This window comes from Carcharodon carcharias, unplaced genomic scaffold (genome assembly GCF_017639515.1).
Source record: "Carcharodon carcharias isolate sCarCar2 unplaced genomic scaffold, sCarCar2.pri scaff_468, whole genome shotgun sequence".
Classification (NCBI taxonomy): domain Eukaryota; kingdom Metazoa; phylum Chordata; class Chondrichthyes; order Lamniformes; family Lamnidae; genus Carcharodon; species Carcharodon carcharias.
The window spans coordinates 320,101-340,086 of record NW_024470893.1 but is presented as its reverse complement, the minus strand read 5'-3'; the positions used below and the strand labels follow the sequence as shown (position 1 = coordinate 340,086).

The 19,986-nt window shown below is 56.9% G+C and overlaps 1 protein-coding gene across 1 annotated transcript in view; it reads left to right on the top strand.

The window, feature by feature from the left end:
- The window catches only part of LOC121275116 (brain-specific angiogenesis inhibitor 1-associated protein 2-like), a 179,232-nt gene extending 162,146 nt beyond the window's left edge, over positions 1-17,086 (top strand). Inside the window, exons 8-11 of the mRNA XM_041182531.1 lie at positions 300-500; positions 1,310-1,529; positions 1,677-1,866; positions 17,011-17,086. Of these exons, the coding sequence (XP_041038465.1) occupies positions 300-500; positions 1,310-1,529; positions 1,677-1,866; positions 17,011-17,086 (687 nt within the window). The remainder of the gene's footprint in view (positions 1-299; positions 501-1,309; positions 1,530-1,676; positions 1,867-17,010) is intronic.
- Positions 17,087-19,986: the final 2,900 nt, after the last annotated feature.

The window sequence follows — 19,986 nt, the reverse complement described above, 5'->3', positions numbered from 1 at the left end:
GTGTAGAGGAAGCTTTACTCTGTATCTAACCCCGTGCTGTACCTGTCCTGGGAGTGTTTGATGTGGACAGTGTAGATGGATCTTTACTCTGTATCCAACCCCGTGCTGTACCTGTCCTGGGAGTGTTTGATGGGGACAGTGTAGAGGGAGATTTACTCTGTATCTAACCCCGTGCTGTACCTGTCCTGGGAGTGTTTGATGGGGACAGTGTAGAGGGAGCTTTACTCTCTATCTAATCCCGTGCTGTGGATATTTGATCTCTCTCTCTCTTTCTCTCTCTCTCTGACTCCCTCCTGCAGGTGAAGGAGCTCCTGAGCCACAAGCTGTTGAGCTGGCAGAGTGCTTGCTCGGACCCCAGCTGTATCCCTGAGCGAGCACTGACCCTTGCCAAACAGACAGCCACCAGCAGTGCTGGAGCCCTCACTGAGGCCAGAGCACCTGACAAGACCCTCGGGGTGCCCACCGAGCAGCTGGGGGGCAATAGTCTTACCCCCGGCCATGTGAGTAAGGTTCACTCAGATTATATCCTGTGCGGCACTGAGCTCGGTCCGCCTGTGGGTGAGGGTGGGTGGGTACCGAGGGGAGACAGGGGTCTCTCTGACCCTGTGGGTGAGGGTGGGTGGGTACCGAGGGGAGACAGGGGTCTCTCTGACCCTGTGGGTGAGGGTGGGTGGGTACCGAGGGGAGACGGTAGTCTCTCTGACCCTGTGGGTGAGGGTGGGTGGGTACCGAGGGGAGACGGTAGTCTCTCTGACCCTGTGGGTGAGGGTGGGTGGGTACCGAGGGGAGACGGGGGTCTCTCTGACCCTGTGGGTGAGGGTGGGTGGGTACCGAGGGGAGACGGGAGTCTCTCTGACCCTGTGGGTGAGGGTGGGTGGGTACCGAGGGGAGACGGGAGTCTCTCTGACCCTGTGGGTGAGGGTGGGTGGGTACCGAGGGGAGACGGGGGTCTCTCTGACCCTGTGGGTGAGGGTGGGTGGGTACCGAGGGGAGACGGGAGTCTCTCTGACCCTGTGGGTGAGGGTGGGTGGGTACCGAGGGGAGACGGGAGTCTCTCTGACCCTGTGGGTGAGGGTGGGTGGGTACCGAGGGGAGACGGTAGTCTCTCTGACCCTGTGGGTGAGGGTGGGCGGGTACCGAGGGGAGACGGGGGTCTCTCTGACCTTGTGGGTGAGGGTGGGTGGGTACCGAGGGGAGACGGGGGTCTCTCTGACCTTGTGGGTGAGGGTGGGTGGGTACCGAGGGGAGATGAGAAAACCATGAACTAATCCCTTCTGTCTTTGCCTGTTTCCCAATTTTGGTTCTGTAGGCACAGGTATTGAGTCCGCCGGAATTGCTTCCCGTTGCTAATGGAGAGATGAATAAACGGAAATCCATGGAGTTTGTCCCACTCAGAGTGTCAAAGAACCTCAGTCCCTCCAAAACTTCAAATTCCACCCTGCTGCCACCTCCAAAACCTGCCGAATCCACCAGCAACACGCTTCCCTCGCGCACTGGAACGCGTCAGGAGCAGCGACACTCGAGGGCCGGTACGACAGCAAGTTAACTCATTCCCAGACTCAGCCAGGGTTCCTGCTCCTGATCCCTGTCCAGTGATCCCTGGGTTAGAGAGAGAGAGGGAGGGATGGGGGAATGAGACGCATTTTGAGGTTGATGTGTGTTTGGTTTCTCCGCAGGGGAACACGAGACCCTCACGAGGGCTCCAGCCACGCTCCGAATCGAACAGCCCTGTGTCCGGGCTGTCTTCTCCCACCAGGCTGGAGGGAACGAGACGCTCCTGACTTTCCGAGAGAACGACATCATCACCCTCCTGGTCCCCGAGGAGAGGGACGGATGGCACTATGGGGAGAGCCAGGTGACAAACCAGTGAGTGGCCCCGAGCTCTAAACCCCCCCACCCTCTCCCACAAACATACCCCCACCCACCCAGCACCATTCACCCCAAACGCAGACCCAGGGGAGCGTGGGTGAGTACTGAGGGAGTACTGCACTGTCAGAGGGTCAGTACTGAGGGAGTACTGCACTGTCAGAGGGTCAGTACTGAGGGAGTGCTGCACTGTCAGAGGGTCAGTACTGAGGGAGTACTGCACTGTCAGAGGGTCAGTACTGAGGGAGTGCTGCACTGTCAGAGGGTCAGTACTGAGGGAGTACTGCACTGTCAGAGGGTCAGTACTGAGGGAGTGCCGCACTGTCGGAGGGTCAGTACTGAGGGAGTGCTGCACTGTCAGAGAGTCAGTACTGAGGGAGTGCTGCACTGTCAGAGGGTCAGGACTGAGAGAGTGCCGCACTGTCGGAGGGTCAGTACTGAGGGAGTGCTGCACTGTCAGAGGGTCAGTACTGAGGGAGTACTGCACTGTCAGAGGGTCAGTACTGAGGGAGTACTGCACTGTCAGAGGGTCAGTACTGAGGGAGTGCTGCACTGTCAGAGGGTCAGTACTGAGGGAGTACTGCACTGTCAGAGGGTCAGTACTGAGGGAGTGCCGCACTGTCGGAGGGTCAGTACTGAGGGAGTGCTGCACTGTCAGAGAGTCAGTACTGAGGGAGTGCTGCACTGTCAGAGGGTCAGGACTGAGAGAGTGCCGCACTGTCGGAGGGTCAGTACTGAGGGAGTGCTGCACTGTCAGAGGGTCAGTACTGAGGGAGTGCTGCACTGTCAGAGGGTCAGTACTGAGGGAGTGCTGCACTGTCAGAGGGTCAGTACTGAGGGAGTGCTGCACTGTCAGAGGGTCAATACTGAGGGAGTGCCGCACTGTCAGAGGGTCAGTACTGAGGGAGTGCCACACTGTCAGAGGGTCAGTACTGAGGGAGTGCTGCACTGTCAGATGGTCAGTACTGAGGGAGTGCTGCACCGTCAGAGGGTCAGTACTGAGGGAGTGCTGCACTGTCAGAGGGTCAGTACTGAGGGAGTGCTGCACTGTCAGAGGGTCAGTACTGAGGGAGTGCTGCACTGTCAGAGAGTCAGTACTGAGGGAGTGCTGCACTGTCAGAGTGTCAGTACTGAGGGAGTGCTGCACTGTCGGAGCGTCAGTACTGAGGGAGTGCTGCACTGTCAGAGGGTCAGTACTGAGGGAGTGCCACACTGTCAGAGTGTCAGTACTGAGGGAGTGCCACACTGTCAGAGTGTCAGTACTGAGGGAGTGCTGCACTGTCGGAGGGTCAGTACTGAGGGAGTGCTGCACTGTCAGAGGGACATTGCTGAGGGAGTGCTGCACTGTCAGAGGGTCAGTACTGAGGGAGTGCTGCACTGTCGGAGGGTCAGTACTGAGGGAGTGCTGCACTGTCAGAGGGACATTGCTGAGGGAGTGCTGCACTGTCAGAAGGTCAGTACTGAGGGAGTGCTGCACTGTCAGAGGGTCAGTGCTGAGGAAGTGCCACACTGTCAGAGTGTCAGTACTGAGGGAGTGCCGCACTGTCAGAGAGTCAGTGCTGAGGGAGTGCCGCACTGTCAGAGGGTCAGTGCTGAGGGAGTGCTGCACTGTCAGAGGGTCAGTACTGAGGGAGTGCTGCACTGTCGGAGGGTCAGTACTGAGGCAGTGCTGCACTGTCAGAGGGTCAACACTGAGGGAGTGCCGCACTGTCAGAGGTTCAGTACTGAGGGAGTGCTGCACTGTCAGAGGGTCAGTACTGAGGGAGTGCCGCACTGTCAGATGGTCAGTGCTGAGGGAGTGCTGCACTGTCAGAGGGGCAGTACTGAGGGATTGCTGCACTGTCAGAGGGTCAGTACTGAGGAAGTGCTTCACTGTCAGAGGGTCAGTACTGAGGAAGTGCTTCACTGTCAGAGGGTCAGTACTGAGGGAGTGCTGCACTGTCAGAGGGTCAGTACTGAGGGAGTGCTGCACTGTCAGAGCGTCAGTACTGAGGGAGTACTGAACTGTCAGATGGTCAGTACTGAGGGAGTGCTGCACTGTCAGAGAGTCAGTGCTGAGGGAGTGCAGCACTGTCAGAGGGTCAGTACTGAGGGAGTGCTGCACTGTCAGACGGTCAGTACTGAGGGAGTGCTGCACTGTCAGAGGGTCAGTACTGAGGGAGTGCTGCACTGTCGGAGGGTCAGTACTGAGGGAGTGCTGCACTGTCAGAGGGTCAGTACTGAGGGAGTGCTGCACTGTCAGAGGGTCAGTACTGAGGGAGTGCTGCACTGTCAGAGGGTCAGTGCTGAGGGAGTGCTGCACTGTAAGAGGGGCAGTACTGAGGGAGTGCTGCACTGTCAGAGGGTCAGTACTGAGGGAGTGCTGCACTGTCAGAGGGTCAGTACTGAGGGAGTGCTGCAATGTCGGAGGGTGAGTACTGAGGGAGTGCTGCACTGTCAGAGGGTCAGTACTGAGGGAGTGCTGCACTGTCAGAGGGTCAGTACTGAGGGAGTGCTGCACTGTCAGAGGGTCAGTACTGAGGGAGTGCCGCACTGTCAGAGGGTCAGTGCTGAGGGAGTACTGCACTGTCAGAAGGTCAGTAATGAGGCAGTGTTTCACTGTCAGAGGGTCAGTACTGAGGAAGTGCTTCACTGTCAGAGGGTCAGTACTGAGGGATTGCTGCACTGTCAGATGGTCAGTACTGAGGGAGTGCTGCACTGTTAGAGGGTCAGTACTGAGGGAGTGCTGCACTGTCAGAAGGTCAGTGCTGAGGGAGTGCTGCACTGTCAGAGGGTCAGTGCTGAAGGAGTGCTGCACTGTCAGAGGGACATTACTGAGGGAGTGCTGCACAGTCAGAGGGTCAGTACTGAGGGAGTGCCGCACTGTCAGTGGGTCAGTACTGAGGGTGTGCTGCACTGTCAGTGGGTCAGTACTGAGGGTGTGCTGCACTGTTGGAGGGTCAGTACTGAGGGAGTGCTGCACTGTCGGAGGGTCAGTACTGAGGGAGTACCGCACTGTCAGAGGGTCAGTACTGAGGGAGTGCCGCACTGCCAGAGGTTCAGTACTGAGGGAGTGCTGCACTGTCAGAGGGTCAGTACTGAGGGAGTACCGCACTGTCAGAGGGTCAGTACTGAGGGAGTGCCGCACTGTCAGAGGTTCAGTACTGAGGGAGTGTTGCACTGTCAGAGGGTCAGTACTAAGGGAGTGCTGCACTGTCAGTGGGTCAGTACTGAGGGAGTGCTGCACTGTCAGAGGGTCAGTACTGAGGCAGTGCTGCACTGTCAGAGGGTCAGTACTGAGGGAGTGCCGCACTGCCAGAGGTTCAGTACTGAGGGAGTGCTGCACTGTCAGAGGGTCAGTACTGAGGGAGTGCCGCACTGTCAGAGGGTCAGTGCTGAGGGAGTTCTGCACTGTCAGAGGTGCAGTACTGAGGGAGTGCTGCACTGTCAGAGGGTCAGTACTGAGGAAGTGCTTCACTGTCAGAGGGTCAGTACTGAGGAAGTGCTTCACTGTCAGAGGGTCAGTACTGAGGGAGTGCTGCACTGTCAGAGGGTCAGTACTGAGGGAGTGCTGCACTGTCAGAGCGTCAGTACTGAGGGAGTGCTGCACTGTCAGAGGGTCAGTGCTGAGGGAGTGCTGCACTGTCAGAGGGTCAGTGCTGAAGGAGTGTTGCACTGTCAGAGGGACATTGCTGAGGGAGTGCTGCACTGTCGGAGGGTCAGTACTGAGGGAGTGCTGCACTGTCAGAGGGTCAGTACTGAGGGAGTGCTGCACTGTCAGAGTGTCAGTACTGAGGGAGTGCTGCACTGTCGGAAGGTCAGTACTGAGGGTGTGCTGCACTGTCAGAGGTTCATTATTGAGGGAGTGCTGCACTGTCGGAGGGTCAGTACTGAGGAAGTGCTTCACTGTCAGAGGGTCATTACTGAGGGAGTGCTGCACTGTCAGAAAGTCAGTGCTGAGGGAGTGCTGCACTGTCAGAGGGACATTGCTGAGGGAGTGCTGCATTGTCAGAGGGACATTGCTGAGGGAGTGCCGCACTGTCAGAGTGTCAGTACTGAGGGAGTGCCGCACTGTCAGAGGGTCAGTACTGAGAGAGTGCCGCACTGTCAGAGAGTCAGTGCTGAGGGAGTGCCGCACTGTCAGAGGGTCAGTGCTGAGGGAGTGCTGCACTGTAAGAGGGGCAGTACTGAGGGAGTGCTGCACTGTCAGAGGGTCAGTACTGAGGGAGCGCTGCAATGTCGGAGGGTCAGTACTGAGGGAGTGCTGCACTGTCAGAGGGTCAGTACTGAGGGAGTGCTGCACTGTCAGAGGGTCAGTACTGAGGGAGTGCTGCACTGTCAGAGGGTCTGTACTGAGGGAGTGCCGCACTGTCAGAGGGTCAGTGCTGAGGGAGTACTGCACTGTCAGAGGGTCAGTAATGAGGAACTGTTTCACTGTCAGAGGGTCAGTACTGAGGAAGTGCTTCACTGTCAGAGGGTCAGTACTGAGGGATTGCTGCACTGTCAGATGGTCAGTACTGAGGGAGTGCTGCACTGTTAGAGGGTCAGTACTGAGGGAGTGCTGCACTGTCAGAAGGTCAGTGCTGAGGGAGTGCTGCACTGTCAGAGGGTCAGTGCTGAAGGAGTGCTGCACTGTCAGAGGGACATTACTGAGGGAGTGCTGCACAGTCAGAGGGTCAGTACTGAGGGAGTGCTGCACTGTCAGTGGGTCAGTACTGAGGGTGTGCTGCACTGTCAGTGGGTCAGTACTGAGGATGTGCTGCACTGTTGGAGGGTCAGTACTGAGGGAGTGCTGCACTGTCGGAGGGTCAGTACTGAGGGAGTGCCGCACTGCCAGAGGTTCAGTACTGAGGGAGTGCTGCACTGTCAGAGGGTCAGTGCTGAGGGAGTTCTGCACTGTCAGAGGGGCAGTACTGAGGGAGTGCTGCACTGTCAGAGGGTCAGTACTGAGGAAGTGCTTCACTGTCAGAGGGTCAGTACTGAGGAAGTGCTTCACTGTCAGAGGGTCAGTACTGAGGGAGTGCTGCACTGTCAGAGGGTCAGTACTGAGGGAGTGCTGCACTGTCAGAGCGTCAGTACTGAGGGAGTGCTGCACTGTCAGAGGGTCAGTGCTGAGGGAGTGCTGCACTGTCAGAGGGTCAGTGCTGAAGGAGTGTTGCACTGTCAGAGGGACATTGCTGAGGGAGTGCTGCACTGTCGGAGGGTCAGTACTGAGGGAGTGCTGCACTGTCAGAGGGTCAGTACTGAGGGAGTGCTGCACTGTCGGAGGCTCAGTACTGAGGGTGTGCTGCACTGTCAGAGGGTCAGTACTGAGGGAGTGCTGAACTGTCAGAGGGTCAGTACTGAGGGAGTGCTGCACTGTCAGAGGGTCAGTACTGAGGGAGTGCCGCACTGTCAGAGGCTCAGTGCTGAGGGAGTGCTGCACTGTCAGAGGGGCAGTACTGAGGGAGTGCTGCACTGTCAGAGGGTCAGTACTGAGGAAGTGCTTCACTGTCAGAGGGTCAGTACTGAGGGAGTGCTGCACTGTCAGAGGGTCAGTACTGAGGGAGTGCTGCACTGTCAGAGGGTCTGTACTGAGGGAGTGCTGCGCTGTCGGAGGGTCAGTACTGTTGAAGTGCTTCACTGTCAGAGGGTCAGTGCTGAGGGAGTGCTGCACTGTCAGAGGGTCAGTGCTGAGGGAGTGCTGCACTGTCAGAGGGTCAGTGCTGAGGGAGTGCCGCACTGTCAGAGGGTCAGTACTGAGGGAGTGCTGCACTGTCAGAGGGTCAGTGCTGAGGGAGTGCTGCACTGTCAGAGGGACATTGCTGAGGGAGTGCCGCACTGTCAGAGTGTCAGTACTGAGGGAGTGCCGCACTGTCAGATGGTCAGTACTGAGGGAGTGCCGCACTGTCAGAGGGTCAGTACTGAGGGAGTGCCGCACTGTCAGAGAGTCAGTGCTGAGGGAGTGACGCACTGTCAGAGGGTCAGTGCTGAGGGAGTGCCGCACTGTCAGAGGGTCAGTGATGAGGGAGTGCCGCACTGTCAGAGGGTCAGTACTGAGGGAGTGCCGCACTGTCAGAGGGTCAGTACTGAGGGAGTGCTGCACTGTCGGAGGGTCAGTACTGAGGGAGTGCTGCACTGTCAGAGGGTCAGTACTGAGGGAGTGCTGCACTGTCAGAGGGTCAGAACTGAGGGAGTGCTGCACTGTCAAATGGTCAGTACTGAGAGAGTGCCGCACTGTCAGAGGCTCAGTGCTGAGGGAGTGCTGCACTGTCAGAGGGGCAGTACTGAGGGTGTGCTGCACTGTCAGAGGTTCAGTACTGAGGAAGTGCTTCACTGTCAGAGGGTTAGTACTGAGGGAGTGCTGCACTGTCAGAGGGTCAGTACTGAGGGAGTGCTGCACTGTCAGAGGGTCTGTACTGAGGGAGTGCTGCACTGTCAGAGGGTCAGTACTGAGGGAGTGCAGCACTGTCAGATGGTCAGTACTGAGGGAGTGCTGCACTGTCAGAGGGTCAGTACTGAGGGAGTGCTGCACTGTCAGAGGGTCAGTACTGAGGGAGTGCTGCACTGTCGGAGGGTCAGTACTGAGGGAGTGCTGCACTGTCAGAGGGTCAGTACTGAGGGAGTGCTGCACTGTCAGAGGGTCTGTACTGAGGGAGTGCTGCACTGTCAGAGGGTCAGTACTGAGGGAGTGCTGCACTGTCAGATGGTCAGTACTGAGGGAGTGCTGCACTGTCAGAGGGTCAGTACTGAGGGAGTGCTGCACTGTCAGAGGGTCAGTGCTGAGGGAGTGCCGCACTGTCCGATTGTCAGTACTGAGGGAGTGCCGCACTGTCAGAGGGTCAGTACTGAGGGAGTGCCGCACTGTCAGAGAGTCAGTGCTGAGGGAGTGCTGCACTGTCAGAGGGTCAGTGCTGGGGGAGTGCTGCACGGTCAGAGGGGCAGTACTGAGGGAGTGCTGCACTGTCAGAGGGTCAGTACTGAGGGAGTGCTGCACTGTCGGAGGGTCAGTACTGAGGGAGTGCTGCACTGTCAGAGGGTCAGTACTGAGGGAGTGCTGCACTGTCAGAGGGTCAGTACTGAGGGAGTGCTGCACTGTCAGAGGGTCAGTACTGAGGGAGTGCCGCACTGTCAGAGGCTCAGTGCTGAGGGAGTGCTGCACTGTCAGAGGGGCAGCACTGAGGGAGTGCTGCACTGTCAGCGGGTAAGTACTGAGGAAGTGCTTCACTGTCAGAGGGTCAGTACTGAGGGAGTGCTGAACTGTCAGAGGGTCAGTACTGAGGGAGTGCTGCACTGTCAGAGGGTCTGTACTGAGGGAGTGCTGCACTGTCGGAGGGTCAGTACTGTTGAAGTGCTTCACTGTCAGAGGGTCAGTACTGAGGGAGTGCTGCACTGTCAGAGGGTCAGTGCTGAGGGAGTGCTGCACTGTCAAAGGGACATTGCTGAGGGAGTGCCGCACTGTCAGAGTGTCAGTACTGAGGGAGTGCCGCACTGTCAGAGGGTCAGTACTGAGGGAGTGCCGCACTGTCAGAGAGTCAGTGCTGAGGGAGTGCCGCACTGTCAGAGGGTCAGTGCTGAGGGAGTGCCGCACTGTCAGAGGGTCAGTGATGAGGGAGTGCCGCACTGTCAGAGGGTCAGTACTGAGGGAGTGCCGCACTGTCAGAGGGTCAGTACTGAGGGAGTGCTGCACTGTCGGAGGGTCAGTACTGAGGGAGTGCTGCACTGTCAGAGGGTCAGTGCTGAGGGAGTGCCGCACTGTCAGATTGTCAGTACTGAGGGAGTGCCGCACTGTCAGAGGGTCAGTACTGAAGGAGTGCTGCACTGTCAGAGGGTCAGTGCTGAGGGAGTGCTGCACTGTCAGAGGGTCAGTGCTGGGGGAGTGCTGCACGGTCAGAGGGGCAGTACTGAGGGAGTGCTGCACTGTCAGAGGGTCAGTACTGAGGGAGTGCTGCACTGTCGGAGGGTCAGTACTGAGGGAGTGCTGCACTGTCAGTGGGTCAGTACTGAGGGAGTGCTGCACTGTCAAAGGGTCAGTACTGAGAGAGTGCCGCACTGTCAGAGGCTCAGTGCTGAGGGAGTGCTGCACTGTCAGAGGGGCAGTACTGAGGGTGTGCTGCACTGTCAGAGGTTCAGTACTGAGGAAGTGCTTCACTGTCAGAGGGTCAGTACTGATGGAGTGCTGCACTGTCAGAGGGTCTGTACTGAGGGAGTGCTGCACTGTCAGAGGGTCAGTACTGAGGGAGTGCTGCACTGTCAGATGGTCAGTACTGAGGGAGTGCTGCACTGTCAGAGGGTCAGTACTGAGGGAGTGCTGCACTGTCAGAGGGTCAGTACTGAGGGAGTGCTGCACTGTCGGAGGGTCAGTACTGAGGGAGTGCTGCACTGTCAGAGGGTCAGTACTGAGGGAGTGCTGCACTGTCAGAGGGTCTGTACTGAGGGAGTGCTGCACTGTCAGAGGGTCAGTACTGAGGGAGTGCTGCACTGTCAGATGGTCAGTACTGAGGGAGTGCTGCACTGTCAGAGGGTCAGTACTGAGGGAGTGCTGCACTGTCAGAGGGTCAGTGCTGAGGGAGTGCCGCACTGTCAGATTGTCAGTACTGAGGGAGTGCTGCACTGTCAGAGGGTCAGTACTGAGGGAGTGCCGCACTGTCAGAGAGTCAGTGCTGAGGGAGTGCTGCACTGTCAGAGGGTCAGTGCTGGGGGAGTGCTGCACGGTCAGAGGGGCAGTACTGAGGGAGTGCTGCACTGTCAGAGGGTCAGTACTGAGGGAGTGCTGCACTGTCGGAGGGTCAGTACTGAGGGAGTGCTGCACTGTCAGAGGGTCAGTACTGAGGGAGTGCTGCACTGTCAGAGGGTCAGTACTGAGGGAGTGCTGCACTGTCAGAGGGTCAGTACTGAGGGACTGCCGCACTGTCAGAGGCTCAGTGCTGAGGGAGTGCTGCACTGTCAGAGGGGCAGCACTGAGGGAGTGCTGCACTGTCAGCGGGTAAGTACTGAGGAAGTGCTTCACTGTCAGAGGGTCAGTACTGAGGGAGTGCTGAACTGTCAGAGGGTCAGTACTGAGGGAGTGCTGCACTGTCAGAGGGTCTGTACTGAGGGAGTGCTGCACTGTCGGAGGGTCAGTACTGTTGAAGTGCTTCACTGTCAGAGGGTCAGTACTGAGGGAGTGCTGCACTGTCAGAGGGTCAGTGCTGAGGGAGTGCTGCACTGTCACAGGGACATTGCTGAGGGAGTGCCGCACTGTCAGAGTGTCAGTACTGAGGGAGTGCCGCACTGTCAGAGGGTCAGTGCTGAGGGAGTGCTGCACTGTCAGAGGGTCACTACTGAAGGAGTGCTGCACTGTCAGAGAGTCAGTGCTGAGGGAGTGCTGCACTGTCAGAGGGTCAGTGCTGGGGGAGTGCTGCACGGTCAGAGGGGCAGTACTGAGGGAGTGCTGCACTGTCAGAGGGTCAGTACTGAGGGAGTGCTGCACTGTCGGATGGTCAGTACTGAGGGAGTGCTGCACTGTCAGAGGGTCAGTACTGAGGGAGTGCTGCACTGTCAGAGGGTCAGTACTGAGGGAGTGCCGCACTGTCAGAGGCTCAGTGCTGAGGGAGTGCTGCACTGTCAGAGGGGCAGTACTGAGGGAGTGCTGCACTGTCAGAGGGTAAGTACTGAGGAAGTGCTTCACTGTCAGAGGGTCAGTACTGAGGGAGTGCTGCACTGTCAGAGGGTCAGTACTGAGGGAGTGCTGCACTGTCAGAGGGTCTGTACTGAGGGAGTGCTGCACTGTCGGAGGGTCAGTACTGTTGAAGTGCTTCACTGTCAGAGGGTCAGTACTGAGGGAGTGCTGCACTGTCAGAGGGTCAGTGCTGAGGGAGTGCTGCACTGTCAGAGGGACATTGCTGAGGGAGTGCCGCACTGTCAGAGTGTCCGTACTGAGGGAGTGCCGCACTGTCAGAGGGTCAGTACTGAGGGAGTGCCGCACTGTCAGAGAGTCAGTGCTGAGGGAGTGCCGCACTGTCAGAGGGTCAGTGCTGAGGGAGTGCCGCATTGTCAGACGGTCAGTGATGAGGGAGTGCCGCACTGTCAGAGGGTCAGTACTGAGGGAGTGCCGCACTGTCAGAGGGTCAGTACTGAGGGAGTGCTGCACTGTCGGAGGGTCAGTACTGAGGGAGTGCTGCACTGTCAGAGGGTCAGTACTGAGGGAGTGCTGCACTGTCAGAGGGTCAGAACTGAGGGAGTGCTGCACTGTCAAAGGGTCTGTACTGAGGGAGTGCCGCACTGTCAGAGGCTCAGTGCTGAGGGAGTGCTGCACTGTCAGAGGGTCAGTACTGAGGGAGTGCTGCACTGTCAGAGGTTCAGTACTGAGGAAGTGCTTCACTGTCAGAGGGTCAGTACTGAGGGAGTGCTGCACTGTCAGAGGGTCAGTACTGAGGGAGTGCTGCACTGTCAGAGGGTCTGTACTGAGGGAGTGCTGCACTGTCAGAGGGTCAGTACTGAGGGAGTGCTGCACTGTCAGATGGTCAGTACTGCGGGAGTGCTGCACTGTCAGAGGGTCAGTGCTGAGGGAGTGCCGCACTGTCAGAGGGTCAGTGCTGAGGGAGTTCCGCACTGTCAGAGGGTCAGTGCTGAGGGAGTGCTGCACTGTCAGTGGGGCAGTACTGAGGGAGTGCTGCACTGTCAGAGGGTCAGTACTGAGGGAGTGCTGCACTGTCAGAGGGTCAGTGCTGAGGGAGTGCCTCACTGTCAGAGTGTCAGTACTGAGGGAGTGCCTCACTGTCAGAGGGTCAGTACTGAGGGAGTGCCGCACTGTCAGAGAGTCAGTGCTGAGGGAGTGCCGCACTGTCAGAGGGTCAGTGCTGAGGGAGTGCTGCACTGTCAGAGGGGCAGTACTGAGGGAGTGCTGCACTGTCAGAGGGTCAGTACTGAGGAAGTGCTTCAATGTCAGAGGGTCAGTACTGAGGAAGTGCTTCACTGTCAGAGGGTCAGTACTGAGGGAGTGCTGCACTGTCAGAGGGTCAGTACTGAGGGAGTGCTGCACTGTCAGAGGGTCAGTACTGAGGGAGTGCTGCACTGTCAGAGGGTCAGTGCTGAGGGAGTGCTGCACTGTCAGATGGTCAGTGCTGAAGGAGTGCTGCACTGTCAGAGGGACATTGCTGAGGGAGTGCTGCACTGTCAGAGGGTCAGTACTGAGGGAGTGCTGCACTGTCAGAGGGTCAGTACTGAGGGAGTGCTGCACTGTCAGAGGGTCAGTACTGAGGGAGTGCTGCACTGTCAGCGGGTCAGTACTGAGGGAGTGCTGCACTGTCAGAGGGTCACTACTGAGGGAGTGCCACACTGTCAGAGTGTCAGTACTGAGGGAGTGCTGCACTGTCGGAGCGTCAGTACTGAGGGAGTGCCACACTGTCAGAGGGGCATTGCTGAGGGAGTGCTGCACTGTCAGAGGGTCAGTACTGAGGATGTGCTTCACTGTCAGAGGGTCAGTACTGAGGGAGTGCTGCACTGTCAGAGGGTCAGTACTGAGGGAGTGCTGCACTGTCAGAGGGTCTGTACTGAGGGAGTGCTTCACTGTCAGAGGGTCAGTACTGAGGGAGTGCTGCACTGTCAGAGGGTCAGTACTGAGGGAGTGCTGCACTGTCAGACGGTCAGTACTGAGGGAGTGCTGCACTGTCAGAGGGTCAGTACTGAGGGAGTGCTGCACTGTCAGAGGGCAGTACTGAGGGAGTGCTGCACTGTCGGAGCGTCAGTACTGAGGGAGTGCCACACTGTCAGAGGGACATTGCTGAGGGAGTGCTGCACAGTTAGAGGGTCAGTACTGAGGGTGTGCTGCACTGTCGGAGGGTCAGTACTCAGGGAGTGCTGCATTGTCAGAGGGTCATTATTGAGGGAGTGCTGCACTGTCGGAGGGTCAGTACTGAGGAAGTGCTTCACTGTCAGAGTGTCAGTACTGAGGGAGTGCGGCACTGTCAGAGTGTCAGTACTGAGGGAGTGCCGCACTGTCAGAGGGTCAGTACTGAGGGAGTGCCGCACTGTCAGAGGGTCAGTACTGAGGGAGTGCTGCATTGTCAGAGGGACATTGCTGAGGGAGTGCCGCACTGTCAGAGTGTCAGTACTGAGGGAGTGCCGCACTGTCAGTGGGTCAGAACTGAGGGAGTGCCGCACTGTCAGAGAGTCAGTGCTGAGGGGGTGCCGCACTGTCAGAGGGTCAGTGCTGAAGGAGTGCCGCACTGTCAGAGGGTCAGTGCTGAGGGAGTGCCGCACTGTCAGTGGGGCAGTACTGAGGGAGTGCTGCACTGTCAGAAGGTCAGTACTGAGGGAGTGCTGCACTGTCAGAGGGTCAGTGCTGAGGGAGTGCCACACTGTCAGAGTGTCAGTACTGAGGGAGTGCTGCACTGTCAGACGGTCAGTACTGAGGGAGTGCTGCACTGTCAGAGGGTCAGTACTGAGGGAGTGCTGCACTGTCAGAGGGTCAGTACTGAGGGAGTGCTGCACTGTCAGAGGGTCAGTGCTGAGGGAGTGCTGCACTGTCAGAGGGTCAGTGCTGAAGGAGTGCTGCACTGTCAGAGGGACATTGCTGAGGGAGTGCTGCACTGTCAGTGGGTCAGTACTGAGGGACTGCTGCACTGTCGGAGGGTCAGTACTGAGGGAGTGCTGCACTGTCAGAGGGTCAGTACTGAGGGAGTGCTGCACTGTCAGAGGGTCAGTGCTGAGGGAGTGCCACACTGTCAGAGTGTCAGTACTGAGGAGTGCCGCACTGTCAGAGGGTCAGTACTGAGGGAGTGCCGCACTGTCGGAGAGTCAGTGCTGAGGGAGTGCTGCACTGTCAGTGGGTCAGTGCTGGGGGAGTGCTGCAAGGTCAGAGGGGCAGTACTGAGGGAGTGCTGCACTGTCAGAGGGTCAGTACTGAGGGAGTGCTGCACTGTCGGAGGGTCAGTACTGAGGGATTGCTGCACTGTCAGAGGGTCAGTACTGAGGGAGTGCTACACTGTCAGAGGGTCAGTACTGAGGGAGTGCCGCACTGTCAGAGGCTCAGTGCTGAGGGAGTGCTGCACTGTCAGAGGGGCAGTACTGAGGGAGTGCTGCACTGTCAGAGGGTCAGTTCTGAGGATGTGCTTCACTGTCAGAGGGTCAGTACTGAGGGAGTGCTGCACTGTCAGAGGGTCAGTACTGAGGGAGTGCTGCACTGTCAGAGGGTCTGTACTGAGGGAGTGCTTCACTGTCAGAGGGTCAGTACTGAGGGAGTGCTGCACTGTCAGAGGGTCAGTACTGAGGGAGTGCTGCACTGTCAGAGGGTCAGTACTGAGGGAGTGCTGCACTGTCAGAGGGTCAGTACTGAGGGAGTGCTGCACTGTCAGAGGGCAGTACTGAGGGAGTGCTGCACTGTCGGAGCGTCAGTACTGAGGGAGTGCCACACTGTCAGAGGGACATTGCTGAGGGAGTGCTGCACAGTTAGAGGGTCAGTACTGAGGGTGTGCTGCACTGTCGGAGGGTCAGTACTCAGGGAGTGCTGCACTGTCAGAGGGTCATTATTGAGGGAGTGCTGCACTGTCGGAGGGTCAGTACTGAGGAAGTGCTTCACTGTCAGAGTGTCAGTACTGAGGGAGTGCTGCACTGTCAGAGGGTCAGTACTGAGGGAGTGCTGCACTGTCAGAGGGACATTGCTGAGGGAGTGCCGCACTGTCAGAGTGTCAGTACTGAGGGAGTGCCGCACTGTCAGAGGGTCAGTACTGAGGGAGTGCCGCACTGTCAGAGAGTCAGTGCTGAGGGAGTGCCGCACTGTCAGAGGGTCAGTGCTGAGGGAGTGCCGCACTGTCAGAGGGTCAGTGCTGAGGGAGTGCCGCACTGTCAGAGGGTCAGTGCTGAGGGAGTGCTGCACTGTCAGTGGGGCAGTACTGAGGGAGTGCTGCACTGTCAGAAGGTCAGTACTGAGGGAGTGCTGCACTGTCAGAGGGTCAGTGCTGAGGGAGTGCCACACTGTCAGAGTGTCAGTACTGAGGGAGTGCCTCACTGTCAGAGGGTCAGTACTGAGGGAGTGCCGCACTGTCAGAGAGTCAGTGCTGAGGGAGTGCTGCACTGTCAGAGGGGCAGTACTGAGGGAGTGCTGCACTGTCAGAGGGTCAGTACTGAGGAAGTGCTTCACTGTCAGAGGGTCAGTACTGAGGAAGTGCTTCACTGTCAGAGGGTCAGTACTGAGGGAGTGCTGCACTGTCAGAGGGTCCGTACTGAGGGAGTGCTGCACTGTCAGAGGGTCAGTACTGAGGGAGTGCTGCACTGTCAGAGGGTCAGTGCTGAAGGAGTGCTGCACTGTCAGAGGGACATTGCTGAGGGAGTGCTGCACTGTCAGAGGGTCAGTACTGAGGGAGTGCTGCACTGTCAGAGGGTCAGTACTGAGGGAGTGCTGCACTGTCAGAGGGTCAGTACTGAGGGAGTGCTGCACTGTCAGAGGGTCAGTACTGAGGGAGTGCTGCACTGTCAGAGTGTCAGTACTGAGGGAGTGCTGCACTGTCAGAGGGTCACTACTGAGGGAGTGCCACACTGTCAGAGTGTCAGTACTGAGGGAGTGCTGCACTGTCGGAGCGTCAGTACTGAGGGAGTGCCACACTGTCAGAGGGGCATTGCTGAGGGATTGCTGCACAGTTAGAGGATCAGTACTGAGGGAGTGCTGCACTGTCAGTGGGTCAGTACTGAGGGTGTGCTGCCCTGTCGGAGGGTCAGTACTGAGGGAGTGCTGCACTGTCAGAGGGTCATTATTGAGGGAGTGCTGCACTGTCGGAGGGTCAGTACTGAGGAAGTGCTTCACTGTCAGAGGGTCAGTACTGAGGGTGTGCTGCACTGTCGGAGGGTCAGTACTGAGGGTGTGCTGCACTGTCAGAGGAGCTGTCTTTCAGGATGAGACATGGAACATTTTCCCAGCTCTCGGATCTGTGTGTTATATCCCACAGCTGCTTTCTGAAGGGTGGGGTTTTGTGGGAGGGTGAGAGAAATTCTCATCCGAGTCCTGATGCAAATATCACTGAAACAAAATTATGATCGTTGTCATGATCGCCTGGCTGTTTGTGGGAGCTTGCTGTGCACACATTGGTGGCTAGTTCTCTGACAGGACAATGTTTGGAAGGTCGTTGATTGGGTGTGAATCAGATGGCGAAGGGTCTGTGATGGTGAGCGGTATAATCCCATTTTCTATCTCTCTCTCTCCCCTTACAGCAAGGGCTGGTTTCCATACGCCTACACTGAACCCATCCAAGAGGATATCACAGGGCGACGACCCTCCTCCAAGTAAGTGGTTAAATCCAGACTTCCCAAATCACTGGAAAAATCAGGAACCCCTAACCCTAAGCCTAACCCTAACCCGAAACCTAACCCAATGGACCCAAACCCCTTCCCATTCACTCCCACTGTACACAATCCCAATCCCAAACCCCTTCCCGTTCACTCCCACTGTACACAATCCCAATGGACCCAAACCCCTTCCAATTCACTCCCACTGTACACAATCCCAATGGACGCAAACCCCTTCCAATTCACTCCCACTGTACACAATCCCAATCCCAAACCCCTTCCCGTTCACTCCCACTGTACACAATCCCAATGGACGCAAACCCCTTCCCCTTCACTCCCAATGTCCAGAATCCCAATGGACGCAAACCCCTTCCAATTCACTCCCACTGTACACAATCCCAATCCCAAACCCCTTGCCGTTCACTCCCACTGTACACAATCCCAATCCCAAACCCCTTCCCGTTCACTCCCACTGTACACAATCCCAATGGACGCAAACCCCTTCCCGTTCACTCCCACTGTACACAATCCCAATGGACGCAAACCCCTTCCCGTTCACTCCCAATGTCCAGAATCCCAATGGACGCAAACCCCTTCCAATTCACTCCCACTGTACACAATCCCAATCCCAAACCCCTTGCCGTTCACTCCCACTGTACACAATCCCAATCCCAAACCCCTTCCCGTTCACTCCCACTGTACACAATCCCAATGGACCCAAACCCCTTCCTGTTCACTCCCACTGTACACAATCCCAATGAACCCAAACCCCTTCCCTTTCACTCCCACTGTACACAATCCCAATCCCAAACCCCTTCCCGTTCACTTCCACTGTACACAATCCCAATCCCAAACCCCTTCCCGTTCACTCCCACTGTACACAATCCCAATCCCAAACCCCTTCCCGTTCACTCCCACTGTACACAATCCCAATCCCAAACCCCTTCCCGTTCACTCCCACTGTACACAATCCCAATCCCAAACCACTTCCCGTTCACTCCCACTGTACACAATCCCAAAGGACCCAAACCCCTTCCCGTTCACTCCCACTGTACACAATCCCAATGGACCCAAACCCCTTCCCGTTCACTCCCACTGTACACAATCCCAATCCCAAACCACTTCCCGTTCACTCCAAATGTAAACAATCCCAAAGGACCCAAACCCCTTCCCGTTCACTCCCACTGTACACAATCCCAAAGGACCCAAACCCCTTCCCGTTCACTCCCACTGTACACAATCCCAATGGACCCAAACCCCTTCCCGTTCACTCCCACTGTACACAATCCCAATCCCAAATCCCTTCCCGTTCACTCCCACTGTACACAATCCCATTGGACCCAAACGGCTTCCCATTCACTCCCACTGTACACAATCCCAATCCCAAACCCCTTCCCGTTCACTCCCACTGTACACAATCCCAATCCCAAACCCCTTCCCGTTCACTCCCACTGTAGACAATCCCATTGGACCCAAACGGCTTCCCATTCACTCCCACTGTACACAATCCCAATCCCAAACCCCTTCCCGTTCACTCCCACTGTACACAATCCCAATCCCAAACCCCTTCCCGTTCACTCCCACTGTAGACAATCCCATTGGACCCAAACGGCTTCCCATTCACTCCCACTGTACACAATCCCAATCCCAAACCCCTTCCCGTTCACTCCCACTGTACACAATCCCAATTCCAAACACCTTCCCGTTCACTCCCACTGTACACAATCCCAATGGACCCAAACCCCTTCCCGTTCACTCCCAATGTCCACAATCCCAATCCCAAACCCATTCCCGTTCACTCCCACTGTACACAATCCCAATCCCAAACCCCTTCCCGTTCACTCCCACTGTACACAATCCCAATCCCAAACACCTTCCTGTTCACTCCCACTGTACACAATGCCAATGGACCCAAACGCCTGCCCATTCATCCCCTCTGTACACAATCCCAATCCCAAACCCCTTCCCGTTCACTCCCACTGTACAAAATCCCAATCCCAAACCCCTTCCCGTTCACTCCCACTGTACACAATCCCAATCCCAAATCCCTTCCTGTTCACTCCCACTGTACACAATCCCAATCCCAAATCCCTTCCTGTTCACTCCCACTGTACACAATCCCAATCCCAAACCCCTTCCCGTTCACTCCCACTATACACAATCCCAATCCCAAACCCCTTCCCGTTCACTCCCACTGTACAAAATCCCAATGGACCCAAACCCCTTCCCCTTCACTCCCACTGTACACAATCCCAAAGGAACCAAACTCCTTCCCGTTCACTCCCACTATACACAATCCCAATGGAACCAAACCCCTTCCCGTTCACTCCCAATGTACACAATCCCAATCCCAAACCACTTCCCGTTCACTCCCACTGTACACAATCCCAATGGACCCAAACCTCTTCCCGTTCACTCCCAATGTACACAATCCCAATGGACCCAAACCCCTTCCCGTTCACTCCCAATGTACACAATCCCAATCCCAAACCACTTCCCGTTCACTCCCACTGTACACAATCCCAATGGACCCAAACCCCTTTCCGTTCACTCCCACTGTACACAATCCCAATGGACCCAAACCCCTTCCCGTTCACTCCCACTGTACACAATCCCAATCCCAAACCCCTTCCCGTTCACTCCCACTGTACACAATCCCAAACCCAAACACATTCCCGTTCACTCCCACTGTACACAATCCCAATGGACCCAAACCCCTTCCCGTTCACTCCCACTGTACAAAATCCCAATCCCAAAACACTTCCCGTTCACTCCCACTGTACACAATCCCAATCCCAAACCCCTTCCTGTTCACTCCCACTGTACACAATCCCAATCCCAAACACCATCCCTTTCACTCCCACTGTACACAATCCCAATCCCAAACACATTCCCGTTCAC